The sequence below is a fragment of the Enoplosus armatus genome, chromosome 15, assembly GCF_043641665.1.
Source record: "Enoplosus armatus isolate fEnoArm2 chromosome 15, fEnoArm2.hap1, whole genome shotgun sequence".
Taxonomy (NCBI): Eukaryota; Metazoa; Chordata; class Actinopteri; order Centrarchiformes; family Enoplosidae; genus Enoplosus; species Enoplosus armatus.
In genome coordinates, this window is record NC_092194.1 from 14,314,540 (window position 1) to 14,328,268 (window position 13,729).

Genomic DNA, 13,729 nt, shown 5'->3' on the forward strand with positions numbered 1-13,729 from the left:
CAGTAAGAACGAGAAATGAGTGAGAGGTGAGTGTGTGTAGTCAGGGAAAGGAAACAACTATCAGGGGGGAAATGGTGAAATGGGGACACTAACTACAAGTTATTTTGTATCAGCAATACTTGCTTTAACCCAAAATTGGCTTATTAACTAAATAAATAACAGTGGTTGACGACTAGAAATAACATACTTTGTTGGGGTCAATGCCGTTGACCTGCCGTAGCTGGTCAATTGTCCACTGTGACCTTTTTATGAAGGCAGAAGATCCTTGGAACTGCTTCACTTTAGTGATAGATAAGTGGGACGGTTTCTTATTCGTCACTGTGGAAATAAAAACAATAAAAACACACCAGATAAGATTGTTGCAACAATTATTATCGCCAACATTGAATTCCAGAATATGAGGTTTCTGTGTAACTTGCAAACCCTATTGTTTATGACACAGTGAGAAAGTTTGGATTAGGATAAATGGACAGTTTGGGTCACAAGGTGAGGAATATTAGAGTCAAGCAGAAATGCAAGCTTCCTCTTGTGGGCGGCAGAAACAATGGGATCCATTAACAATAGACATTTCTTATTTGGAGCCAACAGCAACAGAGACCATGATAAAAATTCCCTATGAGAAGACAGCCTAACCACGAACAGACAAACCCTGTAAACATGGCTTTGTGCAATAATCTTATATACAGTCCCCTGTGCAATGAGTTTCTGTTGTGTTCCAGCCGCATAAAGGACATTTTTACAAACTACTGGTTTGAGGAACATAAACACTGTAATATTGTTCCTGTCAAAGTATAAATGGTTGAGCATTTTTACGCTGTGCTGGACACAACTCATTTCTCTTGAAAGTGATGTATTCCTTCTACTGCACTGCTGACTAAATCTAAGCAGGTAACAAATGAAGCTACATTCAAGCATGGCGGTATCGCCTTTTAAACAACTCCACAAGAGAAAAACGGACATAATAACATAATCCATTACATTCTTCTACGATTGCAATTATTATGTATTGTGGACTTTTATCAGTTGGTGCAATAACAATCATGCTTAGTTGGTTCATAACATTCATACAATGCAGAGAAAAAAGTGGCAGTCTGTTGCTTGCATATTCTGTGTACTTTTGTACATAACCTACTGTAATGAGCTTGTCCAACAGGACTAGTAACATGCTAACTAAGGTATCTTTAAAGTGCCAAAATGGCACTCTGACTTTCCCCCTTCTGTCCAATAACATCATCAGGCCCCACTCGCCTCAACATTACAGTACCTCCACTTCTATTCCCATGAATATCTGCGTTTGACTCTTCCCATACAGAGATCAACATCACCACGTTTAGAGATCATCAAAGCTCACGGTTCTATACTGACTCTGGACTGCTGGATGTGTGTGTGGCTGGATAATGAAAACCTTTGTTGCTTTTTTAACCAAGGCAGCGAACCTCTGCTTCCGCTCTCCCACATTTGCCATTGTGTCATCTCAGGTCACTTTCGGGTCACTTTCACTGCTGCTGCTCTTTACTCTGCTTCTCATCTCTGAAAAACTAGCATCCCTGCTGACTGCAATGTTACACTTTTGTTCAGGTTTGCTTTCTGCGAATGATTTTGAAAATATAGGTAGGGCTGGATGTTACGTCAGGTGATACATTCAGCAAGCAAACTCCCCAGAGAGGAGGATTTAGACAGCTGCAGTTAATACTTGAGGTGCTGGTCTGAAATTGCAGAGTGGAACAGACAGACAGAGGCAGACGGATACAATACAGGCAGACTGGCCGTCATTTCTTTCAAATCTTTTCTTTGAGAAGTTATTTTTATTCAAACAGACAGCCACAACCATGACAAACAGATGAAGTGAGTGATCAGATCTGTCTTGGGTCACACAGAAGGCTAATAGAAGCTCCAGAAACCAGAAAATTGCATAAAGAAGACGACAGCTGGATGTAACCAACCAGTGTGTTGAAGGGTAGGAGTCTAGAAGCTCAGGTCATGCAATTCACAGTAGGAATAATTTGTCTCTGAGCTACAGCCATGGCAGATGATAGATTATAGCACAGAACCACTACTTTCCACAAACTGATAAAGAAGAAATTGAGTAGTAGAGTTTTATTGCTCTCGCTTGGTAAGTGGAGTCTGAGAGATAAAAGACCGACACAAGTACAGTATGAATTCAACTAGAAACCATCTTTCTCTTGCCTTCATCTTTTCCTACCAGAAACGTCCTATTCAGTATGTGGCTGGAACTAATGACTATTTTCATTCTATAATATTTCAATTGATAGAAATTGTTTGGTATATAAGATGTCACAAAATAGTTCCCAGAGCCCAAGGTTGTGTCTTCAAATTGCTTGTTTTGTCTGACAGTCTAAAACCCAAATGTATTCAATTTGCTATGATATTAAACAGAGAAAAGCAGAGTATCCTGAGATTTCAGTAGCTACAACAAGTTAAAGCTTAGCATTTTTGTATAATAAATTACTAAACAACTGTTTTAGCACAGCACCTATATGAAAAGTGTGACCTGCCTTCCAGTCAAGCAGAATATGCCACGCTGTACACAAGCACAAACTAGGTTTGCCTACCACAAAATGTACTGTGACTCAAAACAGAACGATCAGTCACGCTGAAAATGCAGTAACAGTAGTTTTACAATATACTGTAGCAACCGCTCATGTCACGGCTCAATGTAAATTTTTGCCTACAGCATTCTATTCAACATAACAGATGGGAAAAAAACGATCATGATTATGAATGAGTGTGACCCCCGAACCGAGAGGCTTTGACTGACACATTCCCGCATTAGCATATTCACTGCCATATCATAAGCTTTTTGTGGTGAGGCTGCTTTCAAAACAATCACACTGACTCCAGGATCAGAATAACAGTTGCACGAGAAGTATGTATTAAATGATCCATAAACATGTTCTGTCGCAGTCTGGTAGTGCTGTTTGGCTATTTAGCTTTTTTTTTCTTTCAATAAAACTATGACAGTACTGACTTCTGAAATGCATCAGTGAATATGTGAAAGAGACCTGTCGTCTCAAGGCCGTGGAGCTGAATCGTCGACACATCAACAGTGAGGTCTTAATTAAACCACCAGACACCTTTGAGCCTCTCAAATCAATTTCGTATTCAGCTGTTGACTCCCACCTTGTCTGAGTAGCTCCCCTGCATATTAAACAATTACTGAAAGTTAGAGGAGCTGGCTTTATTGAAACAGCAATCAAGGAGAGGATTGTGAGAAACTGTATACTCAAGCCCTTCTACTAAAATCAAACCTCAAGTTGCTCTCATGATAAATTTAAGCAGTGATGCAGGGAGGCGTGTTGACATTATACCTCATTTTATCAATACTTGTTATCCAGTGTCACAGTAAGCTTCTCTTTTATCTTGTAACATTGTTCAGCAAGATTACTATTATACTAGACAATAACACCCAACTACCACTTGTATAATTCTAATATAAGTGGTCACAATTCTGATGAGCTCATCAAATGGTGTTCTGAGATTGATACCGACAGGCCAAAGTTCACTGAGCTCGAACTCTTGTACAGAGTGAAGATAAGAGAGATGGATGAAGACATATTTTCCCATACCCGTACATGAACTGAAGTGGATCGAATATGAAACTGTAATGTGACACGCTTCCCTGACATGCTTCATTTTTATAAAGCAAACATAATAATAATCGTAAATCACACCCTGAACACAATGTTACAGCATAATAAACTTTATGAGCGAACACCCCTTGGCTACAAAATATACCTAGAAACAAGGAAAGACCACAACCACTGAGAGGCTGCCAAAGCCATTGTTTCCATGTGGGCTGTCAGAGGAAGACCATGCCGGGGTTCCTATCCTGCTCCTTTCTCATGCTCTGACGGTGACATGCTCTCACTTCCTCCAGTGGATCAGTCCCCTGTTGTGCTTGGCTATGCGTGAGTGGTGCTGCCTGAAGGGAAACTCTTACTGTACCATTCACAGACTGCAGACATCACAGAAGAAACGTTCTCGGGATCAGCTTTCCCGCAAGGAAATATTATCATAGCTGCGGTTGTTGAGAGAAATATGAGCACCAGGAGGAGTTTTAGCAAAAGCAGTAATGACATAAATGATCATGCGAGAAGTGTGCAGGTGTCGATTATGAATGCAAACAAGCATTTGTGGAAATGTTGAATCCAATGCTATGAAAACAAATACAGTACAACTAATGCCTTAGTATGGAACATCTATGGAATTCATGCCAAAATATTGGAATTTGCCAATGACACCATGCAAGCTAACAGAACATGGAGAAGGACCACCCATATGTGCATAACATTAATAAACTTCCTTTCCCTTATATAATACAACTTAATCCTCGTGTCAACACGGATGCTTCTCAAAATCTCCTGTCACAAGCCAGAAATATGATAAGCATCAACGGTTTGGGCCTTTCGAGAGGGAGATATGAAAATCCAAAACCACAGAATAACAAAAGATCCCATCAGATATGGAAGATAATGTGTAGCTGTACAGTCAGAGAGGCACCGTGCTGCCTTTGGTATGACTGGGTGTTCCAAGATTCATCCACCAAGAAGAAGTGGAGTGAGTATATTGCATACAGTATATCTGTGTGGTCAGTACTGAAGTATCTTCTCATGACAAATTTTAAGTTTCTGTAGGTGGCACTCTTCCCTTATTTTGGCTGTGTCTGCTCGCATTATGTGCTGAAAACCTATTGCATTCATACAAAACCCGCAGTAACACTTTATTTTTATTTAAAACGAATATTTCCAAGGTGATGAATGCTATGTTTTAAACCCATAAATGATTTGCGTGTATATAAACAGTTAATAAATGTTTTATAACACAGAGGATTTTTAACCTCTGTAACCATATATCCTTAAATATGATAACAGCTATGTTACTGTATACTGAGGGATCTGTCATTGTCTGTTTATACACCAGTTAGAGATGCTTCACATGAGCTACAGTTGTTGACACATACATTAATAAACAAGCCACTTTTGCTGCTTCTTAAAACATAAAATGTACTTTTTTTATTAAATTCCTGTGCGCCAGAGGATATTTAGCAGCAAGAATGATCTGAAATCTGGTATCTAGGACAGCAAATATGAAAACTTTACTGAACTTTGTATCAACAATCTGTGATTGTGTTGCTAAACAGATTCTGATTACAGTTTAAGGATACCCTGTTATTTGGGTTAAACAGATGAAAGTCTGTTTTTAATCATTTGACTCCCATCTGTCCTGCTTCAAAGAAGCACTTCACAGCCTCCATCTCAACCAGGTGGGCTAAGGATCTCCTGACAAATCAGACCCCTTCAGTTTGCAGTCATTGGCTCTATGCTCTGACATTAAGTAGACACAGTTGCCATGGCAATCTAATTTGCACGGCACAAAAGACACCTGAGAAGTGGGGGCTGGCACCTGGCCAGGTTTATACAAGGACAGCAAGCTAGGAATTTTGACTCTAGGCTGGATCACAGTTAACAGAAATTCAAAGCCATTAAGATATCATTAAGACTGCTAATAGAAAGTGCTGTCTACTGTTGTTTGTTTGGCTTGACTGGGGGCCAGAAAAGGCCTAAAGGGATTGATCACATGTGTATGGACAAACTAAACAGATGAATCCAAATAAATCATTATCAGCCGTATGGAACAAATGAGGATTCTAAAAAGCAGGCAAGTTGAAAACTCAGTGGTTATTGGTGAAACACGAGGGGAATAAATAAGTTCGAACAAATTATACATTTAACTCAGTACCCAACATTCAACATATGGAAGTTGTCTTCTGGTGTGTCTTTAGCTTATTTCAAAACAAGAAACCATACATGAGCCAGTGTAAGTTGTGGAAAGTTCAGATGGATTCATGTGATTCAGGAAAAGACTACGCAGAAGAATTTGTTTCACACACCAAGTATCAATTGGGTCAAACGACATATACTGCATACTTCATGAACCCAGGGAACAACAACAACCTGGAGTGATGGCCTACTATATTGATGGATTAGAGAATGGTTTAGTATCTTGGTAGCAAGGACACCATCTTGCAAGGTAAATATTCAAACAGTTTGCCTTACAGGTTGAATTTTGCGACTTGTTATTAGAGCTGTCGTCCGAGGACACGTCTTAACACTTTTCTCCGTCTGGGTCTGTGATTACAGGTCTATTTTAAAGCTACCCCCACTCTGCTTGAGCTGGAACACACTGTTATCTTCAGAAAGAAGCTGTCACTGGAATGAACCACAGCACTGGCTAGACTAGCAACGACACCCCGGAACAAAGACCTCTACAGTCTATTCGTGATTTCAAAGAGACAGTGACTGCTGTGTACTCAGACGGGATGGTGCTGATGCAGTGGCAAGGCACCAATAGTAAAAGGGAGTGCATATGCAGTGGCGAATAATAGCTATAGAATACAGATCAGCTTCGTTCAACCCACAACAGATACGGACAACATTAACTTAACAAGAAAACACAGTGACAATGGAGCAGTGCACAGTTGTACGTCCCCCTACAACAATGAAACATTTATTAAAGACTGTAACAAAGCAGTTGCATTAAATCTGAGTTAATATGAAACTTGTTTGACTGAAAACTTGTAGTGTTGTGTGACGTATTTCAACATTTAGTTTGATTTTCATCAAGTTCACATTGATCCCAAATATTTTTATTCTGTGAAACTTAGAACTTGTGAAATTTTATAACAATAACTATCCGACTATATTTTAATCAAAACCAAATTGCAGTGATCCTTAAAATCAGATTTTTGAGAGAAAAATAATCTTTTGAATATTTGATGAATAGTCGTTTGTCACAGCTGGCTGGCAACTGAGCAAGACGTTACAAGGAAAAGTTCCTCATGCAAACTTTTTTGTGTGTTATATTGGAGTGTGTTTGAACTTAAGCCACTGCCTTTCTTAATGTAGTAACTAATAACCCCTAAAAACAACAATTATGCACCACTGCTAATAGCTATAAACCTTCAGTGGGAATATGCATGGGGTTCTGCTAATGGCTGTTATAATAACTACACCACCAGGAGATTGAAAAAGGAATGGCATTTTCACATTAAATAAAACTGAATTTGCATGTTTTCATTTTAATTAACCCAACTATGACTGACATGGCACTGATATAAATTCGTGTTCGCATCATGTTCAAACCAAAGTTCAGAGTAACACTAGATTGTGTCTATGAGGATCTTTTGAAAGTCAAGTCATTCCTTTCATCGAAGTTCCTTTAGACAGTAAGAATTCAAAACCCAAATAAGCTTTTTAAAACGTAGCTGCCTTTTGCCTCCAGTCACATCTGTTATCCATCCAATTATAACACTCACCCAAGGACAACACATTAAAAGGATTCTGAAGGCTTGACAAATCATGTGCGTCAGCCAACCTAAATGAAAACTCTCATTTGAAGCACTAGAACTTCTATAAGTTCAGGTCAAATCAGAGCAACTCAGACATTATTTAATTGAAGAATGTGGCTGAACTGAAGTGTTTGACACATTTAATTTAATTTAACTTAATGAACAGGAGTGGAGTGTATAATATATGTACAGTCTGTAAGCAATAATATGACACTATGTGACATTTCTTTAATTTAGCCGGTTACCTGTCTGTCACACAACGAGTTACTCCAAATGAAATAATATACGTCATATGAGTAAGCAAAAACATAATAAAGAATCATTCGATTTCAGTTGAAACTAATAGTTTCTGTACATTATCACATAATGTTTGTGGAAAAGCCATATATTGTAATATAAATAAATGTATTTAAATGTGATCCAAGTCTTCTAGTTTCCTTGTTCATCATCTCCATCTCTTCTGTTGAGATCACAGTAAACTTAAATTGGCTTTAATCCTGAACTTTAATCTTAGCAACTGAACTGTAACAGCGGTAAGACAGCAACACTCTGGTTATGGGGTGATGAGATGCCCTGTTGACAGCTTAAGATACAGTGCAAAACAATCTACTGATCACTGTGACATTTTCCCTTGATGTCTGAGGTGCAGAGAGCCGCTTGAGGGGTTGATAAATAGTAAAGTTTTCACAGAGTAAAACAATCAGAGCAGCAGTTAGTGAGGAGAACAAGAAAAAGAAAAACTAAGCATGAAGGTCAGGTAGGAGATAAGGTTAAGAGGGATAGAAGCTGGGGCAAAGAATGGTGAGAGCTTTTGTTGAACCAGCTGGCTCAGTGAAGGCTTCAACCTCCCCAGTAGTTGCAAAGGACAATAAAAAACTGCCAAATTACAAACTTAACAAGAGATGGAATTATCAAACAAATTCAAGTGCACACAAATGCAAGATTCTTTTGTCTTATAGCAAGTAAGAAATGGTTTTAGACCTACAATACATCAGGCATAGATTACAACGACAAGCAATACATCTTAGAAACCTATGAAGAGAAACCAAACGAAAAACATCAAATACAAAGAAAACCAATCACAATCTCTCCACAGAGGCAGGTCATTGTGTTTCTTTTTCTCATCTTGCTTCCTGCCCCTGTGAACATCCAGGGAGGAAACAAGGTCTCTTGTGAGACCTGGATTCCACATTAGGACCCCTGAGCTCGTTCATCACCCAGTGCTTCATGGACCACTTAATAACTCAGCTATTCAAGCTAGGCCCCAGCCCACATAGTAGACATTCCTCTAGAGCCAGAGCCCACGGATACAAGGAAATATTTAATTACACTGGGGCACCGACCTGAGGCTTCTCCCCTACTGTGATGCTATGGGACGAATTTAACACCCATCAGCCTATCATGGCTGCCCTATTGGCCAGAAAAAACCTGAACTGATTGTGTTTCTGCATGACTCCACCAGGCTCAAAGCTAAAATTTCATGCTTTTATACGTTTTAAATTCTATATTCAACGTAATTGGACAAAAAAGTAAGAAATGGACATGAGGAAAGGTCAATACAGCTTTGTTAGAAAGATAACACAGATTAAGTCAAAAGAGGTGGTGTCAAGTCATTACATTTTGCAGTACAATCTCTCTGCTTGGTGTGGGAAGAGATGAAATGCATATAAAAACCTGTGGTATGTGCCAAAACTCTGGTGAGTGTTTATACACGAAAACCTCATAACAACCTAATCTGGATATCATCACGCAATAGCATGCATCGGCATTTCAAAGAGTCAAAACAAAGCACATTCCTAAACACTTACTTCTTCGACATGACCTCAACCTAAACTGACGTGCCTGGAACAGAGATCCTTAAACCAAAAACAACCTCAGTGTCAAACCTGGGTCACATAGTATTAGAAAGAAATGGTTAGTGACAACCTGATTGTGAGCCCAGGATAGCAGGATGGATAGCACTTCTAGATAATTCAGATGAAGTCAAATATGTTGTTCATCACAGCTGTACACTCCCTGTCTTACCATGATCCTGAAACATCTCTTTAGGAAATATTTCAAAACTGCTCGTTCATTATGTCATTCTTCCTTTTAAAATAAATCCAACTTGCTGTAATTTGATCCCCCCAACAGTCCTCCATCACTCATGGTTACTTTGGAGATACAGCAGTATTGATCTCTTATCCGGGTGGTCTGGCTTTTGGTGCCGTGATGTTAGCAATCTAGACATTTAAATCTACTATTCTACTACTCTACTAATTTATCTATTATCCCAATATCCGAAATTGTTCACAGCTATTAGTGAAACGTCTGGTGCAGATGGATTGAATACTGGTGAGCCATTCCAGTGAATTGTACCTTGAGCTTTAAAAAGTGAAATCAAATGATGAATCAAAGCATTACAGTTCAGGCTTGTTTCCAGATCTCATTTCCTGGCCCATCTGTTCTCTTTTAGACAAGGTTTAGTGAAGCACCGTCTGTATCTAATATGGAAGGAGAGACACAGAGATGAATATTGCACAACTCACTTCAACTATCCAAGAATACATACTGCTTATGGAGTTTAATAAAGCTTTAAGAAAACAGACACGTTTCACTGTAATGATTCAGATGGGTACATTCAGAGAAATGTTTTGAATAGTAAAAATGATTGCGCCATGTATGCTGCAGGGCACTTCGTTCTTTCAGCTTTGATACACTGTCTACTTTTCATAAGATTAAGGCTCAAACATGGACATTTGTTAGTTAGTTAGTTGTTTTTGCTTCGTGCTTTTGTCGAAGGGGAAAACATATCTAACAGGGACTACAGATGAAAAATAGCCTCCTGGCTAACTGCCACATTTAAAGCAAAGTTTATTAATGTGCACTGTCCCTGTTACATAAACCAATAAAAAAAGGAAAACAATCTTATTATGTATTGAAAAACACAGTCACATCTTCCAGTTAAGAGTGTGTGTTACTGCTTGGGTGAGGGTTACATTCACAATTCCTACCACGTACTGTATTCAGACAGGATTTTCTCAGGATTACAGAGTGAGGTCAATATTTCATGTGGAGTAAATACAAGTTCACACAGTAAAACATCTAAATCTATATGAAATCTTTGAGTTCTCTGCTCCATGAGCAACAGGGATGAATATGATCATCTGAAGGCTTAAAAAACTGACCTCCAATACATCCTTTACGACAAAAGCTCACGCAGGCTGACAACCTGACAGCTCGGCTTCAAGCAGGTGGATGAACTTCACTGCTACACCTGCCGTAAAAAGAAAACCCTTCTTCAGGCTAAATTCACACAGCAGCAGTAGCTGTTTAAGCTGACTTATGCAGAGTTTTGGGCTACATGATAGATGTGGCATGTCACCAAAGAGGGATGGACGGTAAAGAGCACCCATCAGTCTTCCACACCAGTGACAGATGCCATCAGGACTCCTCAGTGAGAACCTCCTCTAGAAATCTACCCCACACTATGATCAAGGTCATGAAGATAGTCAAGTGAGCCACAAATGACATTCATAAATAAACATCCCTTTGCACAGAACAGAAGGCTCCATTATGTATGCTCCTTAAGGAACAACAACAAAGCCCAGGAGTTATTACAATAGCATCTTTAATTCCAGCAACCTGGATTATTTCCTCCACACCAACTATAGCAAAACAGCTAAAATTATGACTCTAATAGGAGCCCAGGGGATGTCATTTTATGCCTCTGCTGCATAGATTTTTCCCTCATAGCAGCCCCATATCTGCTGTCCACATTCACAATAGTTATCTAAAAGATAATACAGATGACATTACTTGATTTCAAAAATGACGTAATGGTGACAGATGTGTGCAATTAAAAGGGTATGTAAAACACACGTGCACCGTGTTAAAAATGATTTGATCAGTAGTGGAATCTAGTGAATAGTGGAAGGTTGAGGGTCACAAAATGCATTAAATTACAAACACTCTACTACACCAGGAAGTCCATCTCCTTTTGCCTTGTTTTAAATCCATTAGTCATGTTCTCAGGAACATTTGGTCAAAGCAGGAGTGAAGAGGAGGATGAATAATTCAGTACTCATTGCAAAGGGGTCATGGGAAAGAATACAGCGAGGGTGATAAAGAAATACAATTGTACATTGGGAACACATTTGTGCAAACATATATTAAACAAGGGTTCAGTGCGACACATGGCTCTGTAACACAACCTCGATTTGTCTCATGGAGTTTATGATCACTATGACAGCAAATAGTGCCGAAAGAATAAATGCAGTCTAGGGCCTGTATCTATGACCAAACAGTGCTGTAAATCTAAGGGAAGACACCTAGGTAACTGAGTCTCGTTTGGTTACACTTTGTCTGTGCATTGATTAATGTATAATGTGATCTTGTGTAATGTAGTGAGGTATGGTTTTGAGCTATTAAAGAGAGTGCATTAAGCAGATAAAAGGAATGGCCCTAAAAGAGGGAAATATTGGAGAAGCTCACAAATGTCAACAATAACAAACCTGAGAACCAGATCAATACTTTCTTCAAGTATCCAATTAGGTCTGCTGGCAGACTCACTGGATATTTATGTTGGTTTACAGTCATTCCCCTCATTAGAGACACGTGTCTGGCTGATTTACCAAACTTCTAATTCATATTCAAGAACTTTTGCTGAAAGTACTGGGGAAAAGAATGATATATTCTTGCTGATTTGGGCTCAACTCACATCTTAAAGACAAAGTCCCGAGCAAAAACAAACAGACAAGATACAGAAAGCTGGTACAGTACAACAACTACACCTTGACAAACACTTCACACTATGCATTAGTCACAGCATAAGTTTTCTTTTTTTTTTCTTTTTCAAATGAACACTAAAATACACGACACTGCTGTTGTAACCAGATGAGAAGGCTAATATTAATTTCATCTCTGCACATCTAGTACAGAGGTACTATAGGTTGGAGACAGGGTTGGCCAAGCTTAGCTTAAAAGCTGGAAACTGTCAAAAGTATTTTAAAATGCAAATCCCAAACTGTCTAATCTTATTTATGTAACATGTATAAAGAAAAAAGAGAGAAATTGTTGTTTGAGCTTAACCAACAACCGCTCAGCCAGAATCATTGCAAACCAGGTTACTCTTGGTTGTATAGGCGGCTAGTTTTTAACATAACATGTTTTGTACCATATATACAGAATTGTTGGAGGGCAGCTGTTTCACATCTTTGAACTAAGCAATGCTAAACATATCCTGGACCAATCTCTGTATGAAATGCACAGATATGAAACTGATGTTGATCCTGACATCTGACTGAGAGTTTGAGGGCAAACAAGCATATTTCCCAAAAAGTTTTCCTGTAATGTGCCATACCTTGAGCTTGAACCCATCTCTGATGGATCAGTTTGACTCTGCAGAGAAAAGACAGCAAATACGTCCCCTGGGGCCTCTTCACACACACACACAAAACACACAACCACACACACACAAACACAGTGTCATTGAGGGGCACAGATTGCTCCTCTGCCAGGATGGATCACGAACATGCAGGAAAAGCAAAATGTGTTCCCTCGGTCAATGAGTTTCCATCTGGTCTTCCTATGAATGATGTTCCATGTGGCAGGAAAACAGCTGGGGGTTGTGAGAATGATATTAAACTATGATATCATTCTTCCTTTCCTTCCGTCTTACACATAGCATTAAGCGCTAAGTTCTTTTGCCTTCAGTTCATCTTATAAAACTCACTGTTCACACTTGCAATTTCCAACAGCTAAAGTAAAAGGGACATTTTTTTTAAACTATCCTCAGTTGTTCTAACATCATCTTCCACTTGTGCATAAAATGTCCAACAGATACACATTTTTTCTCTGAGTGTATATGTGTGTGCTTGGCCTCCCACTAGTAAACAGTGTGTACCGATACAGCACTGTCAGGGAGCCTGCAGGAGTGTTAAGCAATGCCCTTAATGTGAAATACCAGAGCAGAGCCCACCCAGCGCCTGAGGAAGTCTCAACAGTAGACCACTAGAGTCCCTGCAGTCTGCTGTTCAGCCACACAGCTGCCTGGAGAGAGTGAGATGCCAACGTGCCAGTCCACATCCTGTCTAACCTTTAAATCCTGATGAACACTAAACTTTAAGTTGCCTGACTGCCTGGTGTTGGCCTGAACACCTGCTATGAAAAAGTTCTTTATTTATATTAACACAACCCTTCTGTCAAGTGCAACTTTTATTAACATGTAGTCCCTGCAGTGCATCAGCAGCATCAGTTTGTGAATATTAAGACACTACTATACTGGACTTCAGTCAGATAACAGTCACAGTAGCCTTATTTTATTACATGCACTTTCACTAAATGCACACCAATTCATTCAGCATACAGTGACCAAGCTGC

General features: G+C 39.2%; 1 protein-coding gene across 1 annotated transcript in view; it reads right to left on the reverse strand.

The window, feature by feature from the left end:
• Positions 1-13,729, reverse strand: part of stxbp6 (syntaxin binding protein 6 (amisyn)) — a 56,132-nt gene that overhangs the window by 12,045 nt on the left and 30,358 nt on the right. Inside the window, exon 3 of the mRNA XM_070920438.1 lies at positions 188-318. Coding sequence (XP_070776539.1) covers positions 188-318 — 131 coding nt within the window. The remainder of the gene's footprint in view (positions 1-187; positions 319-13,729) is intronic.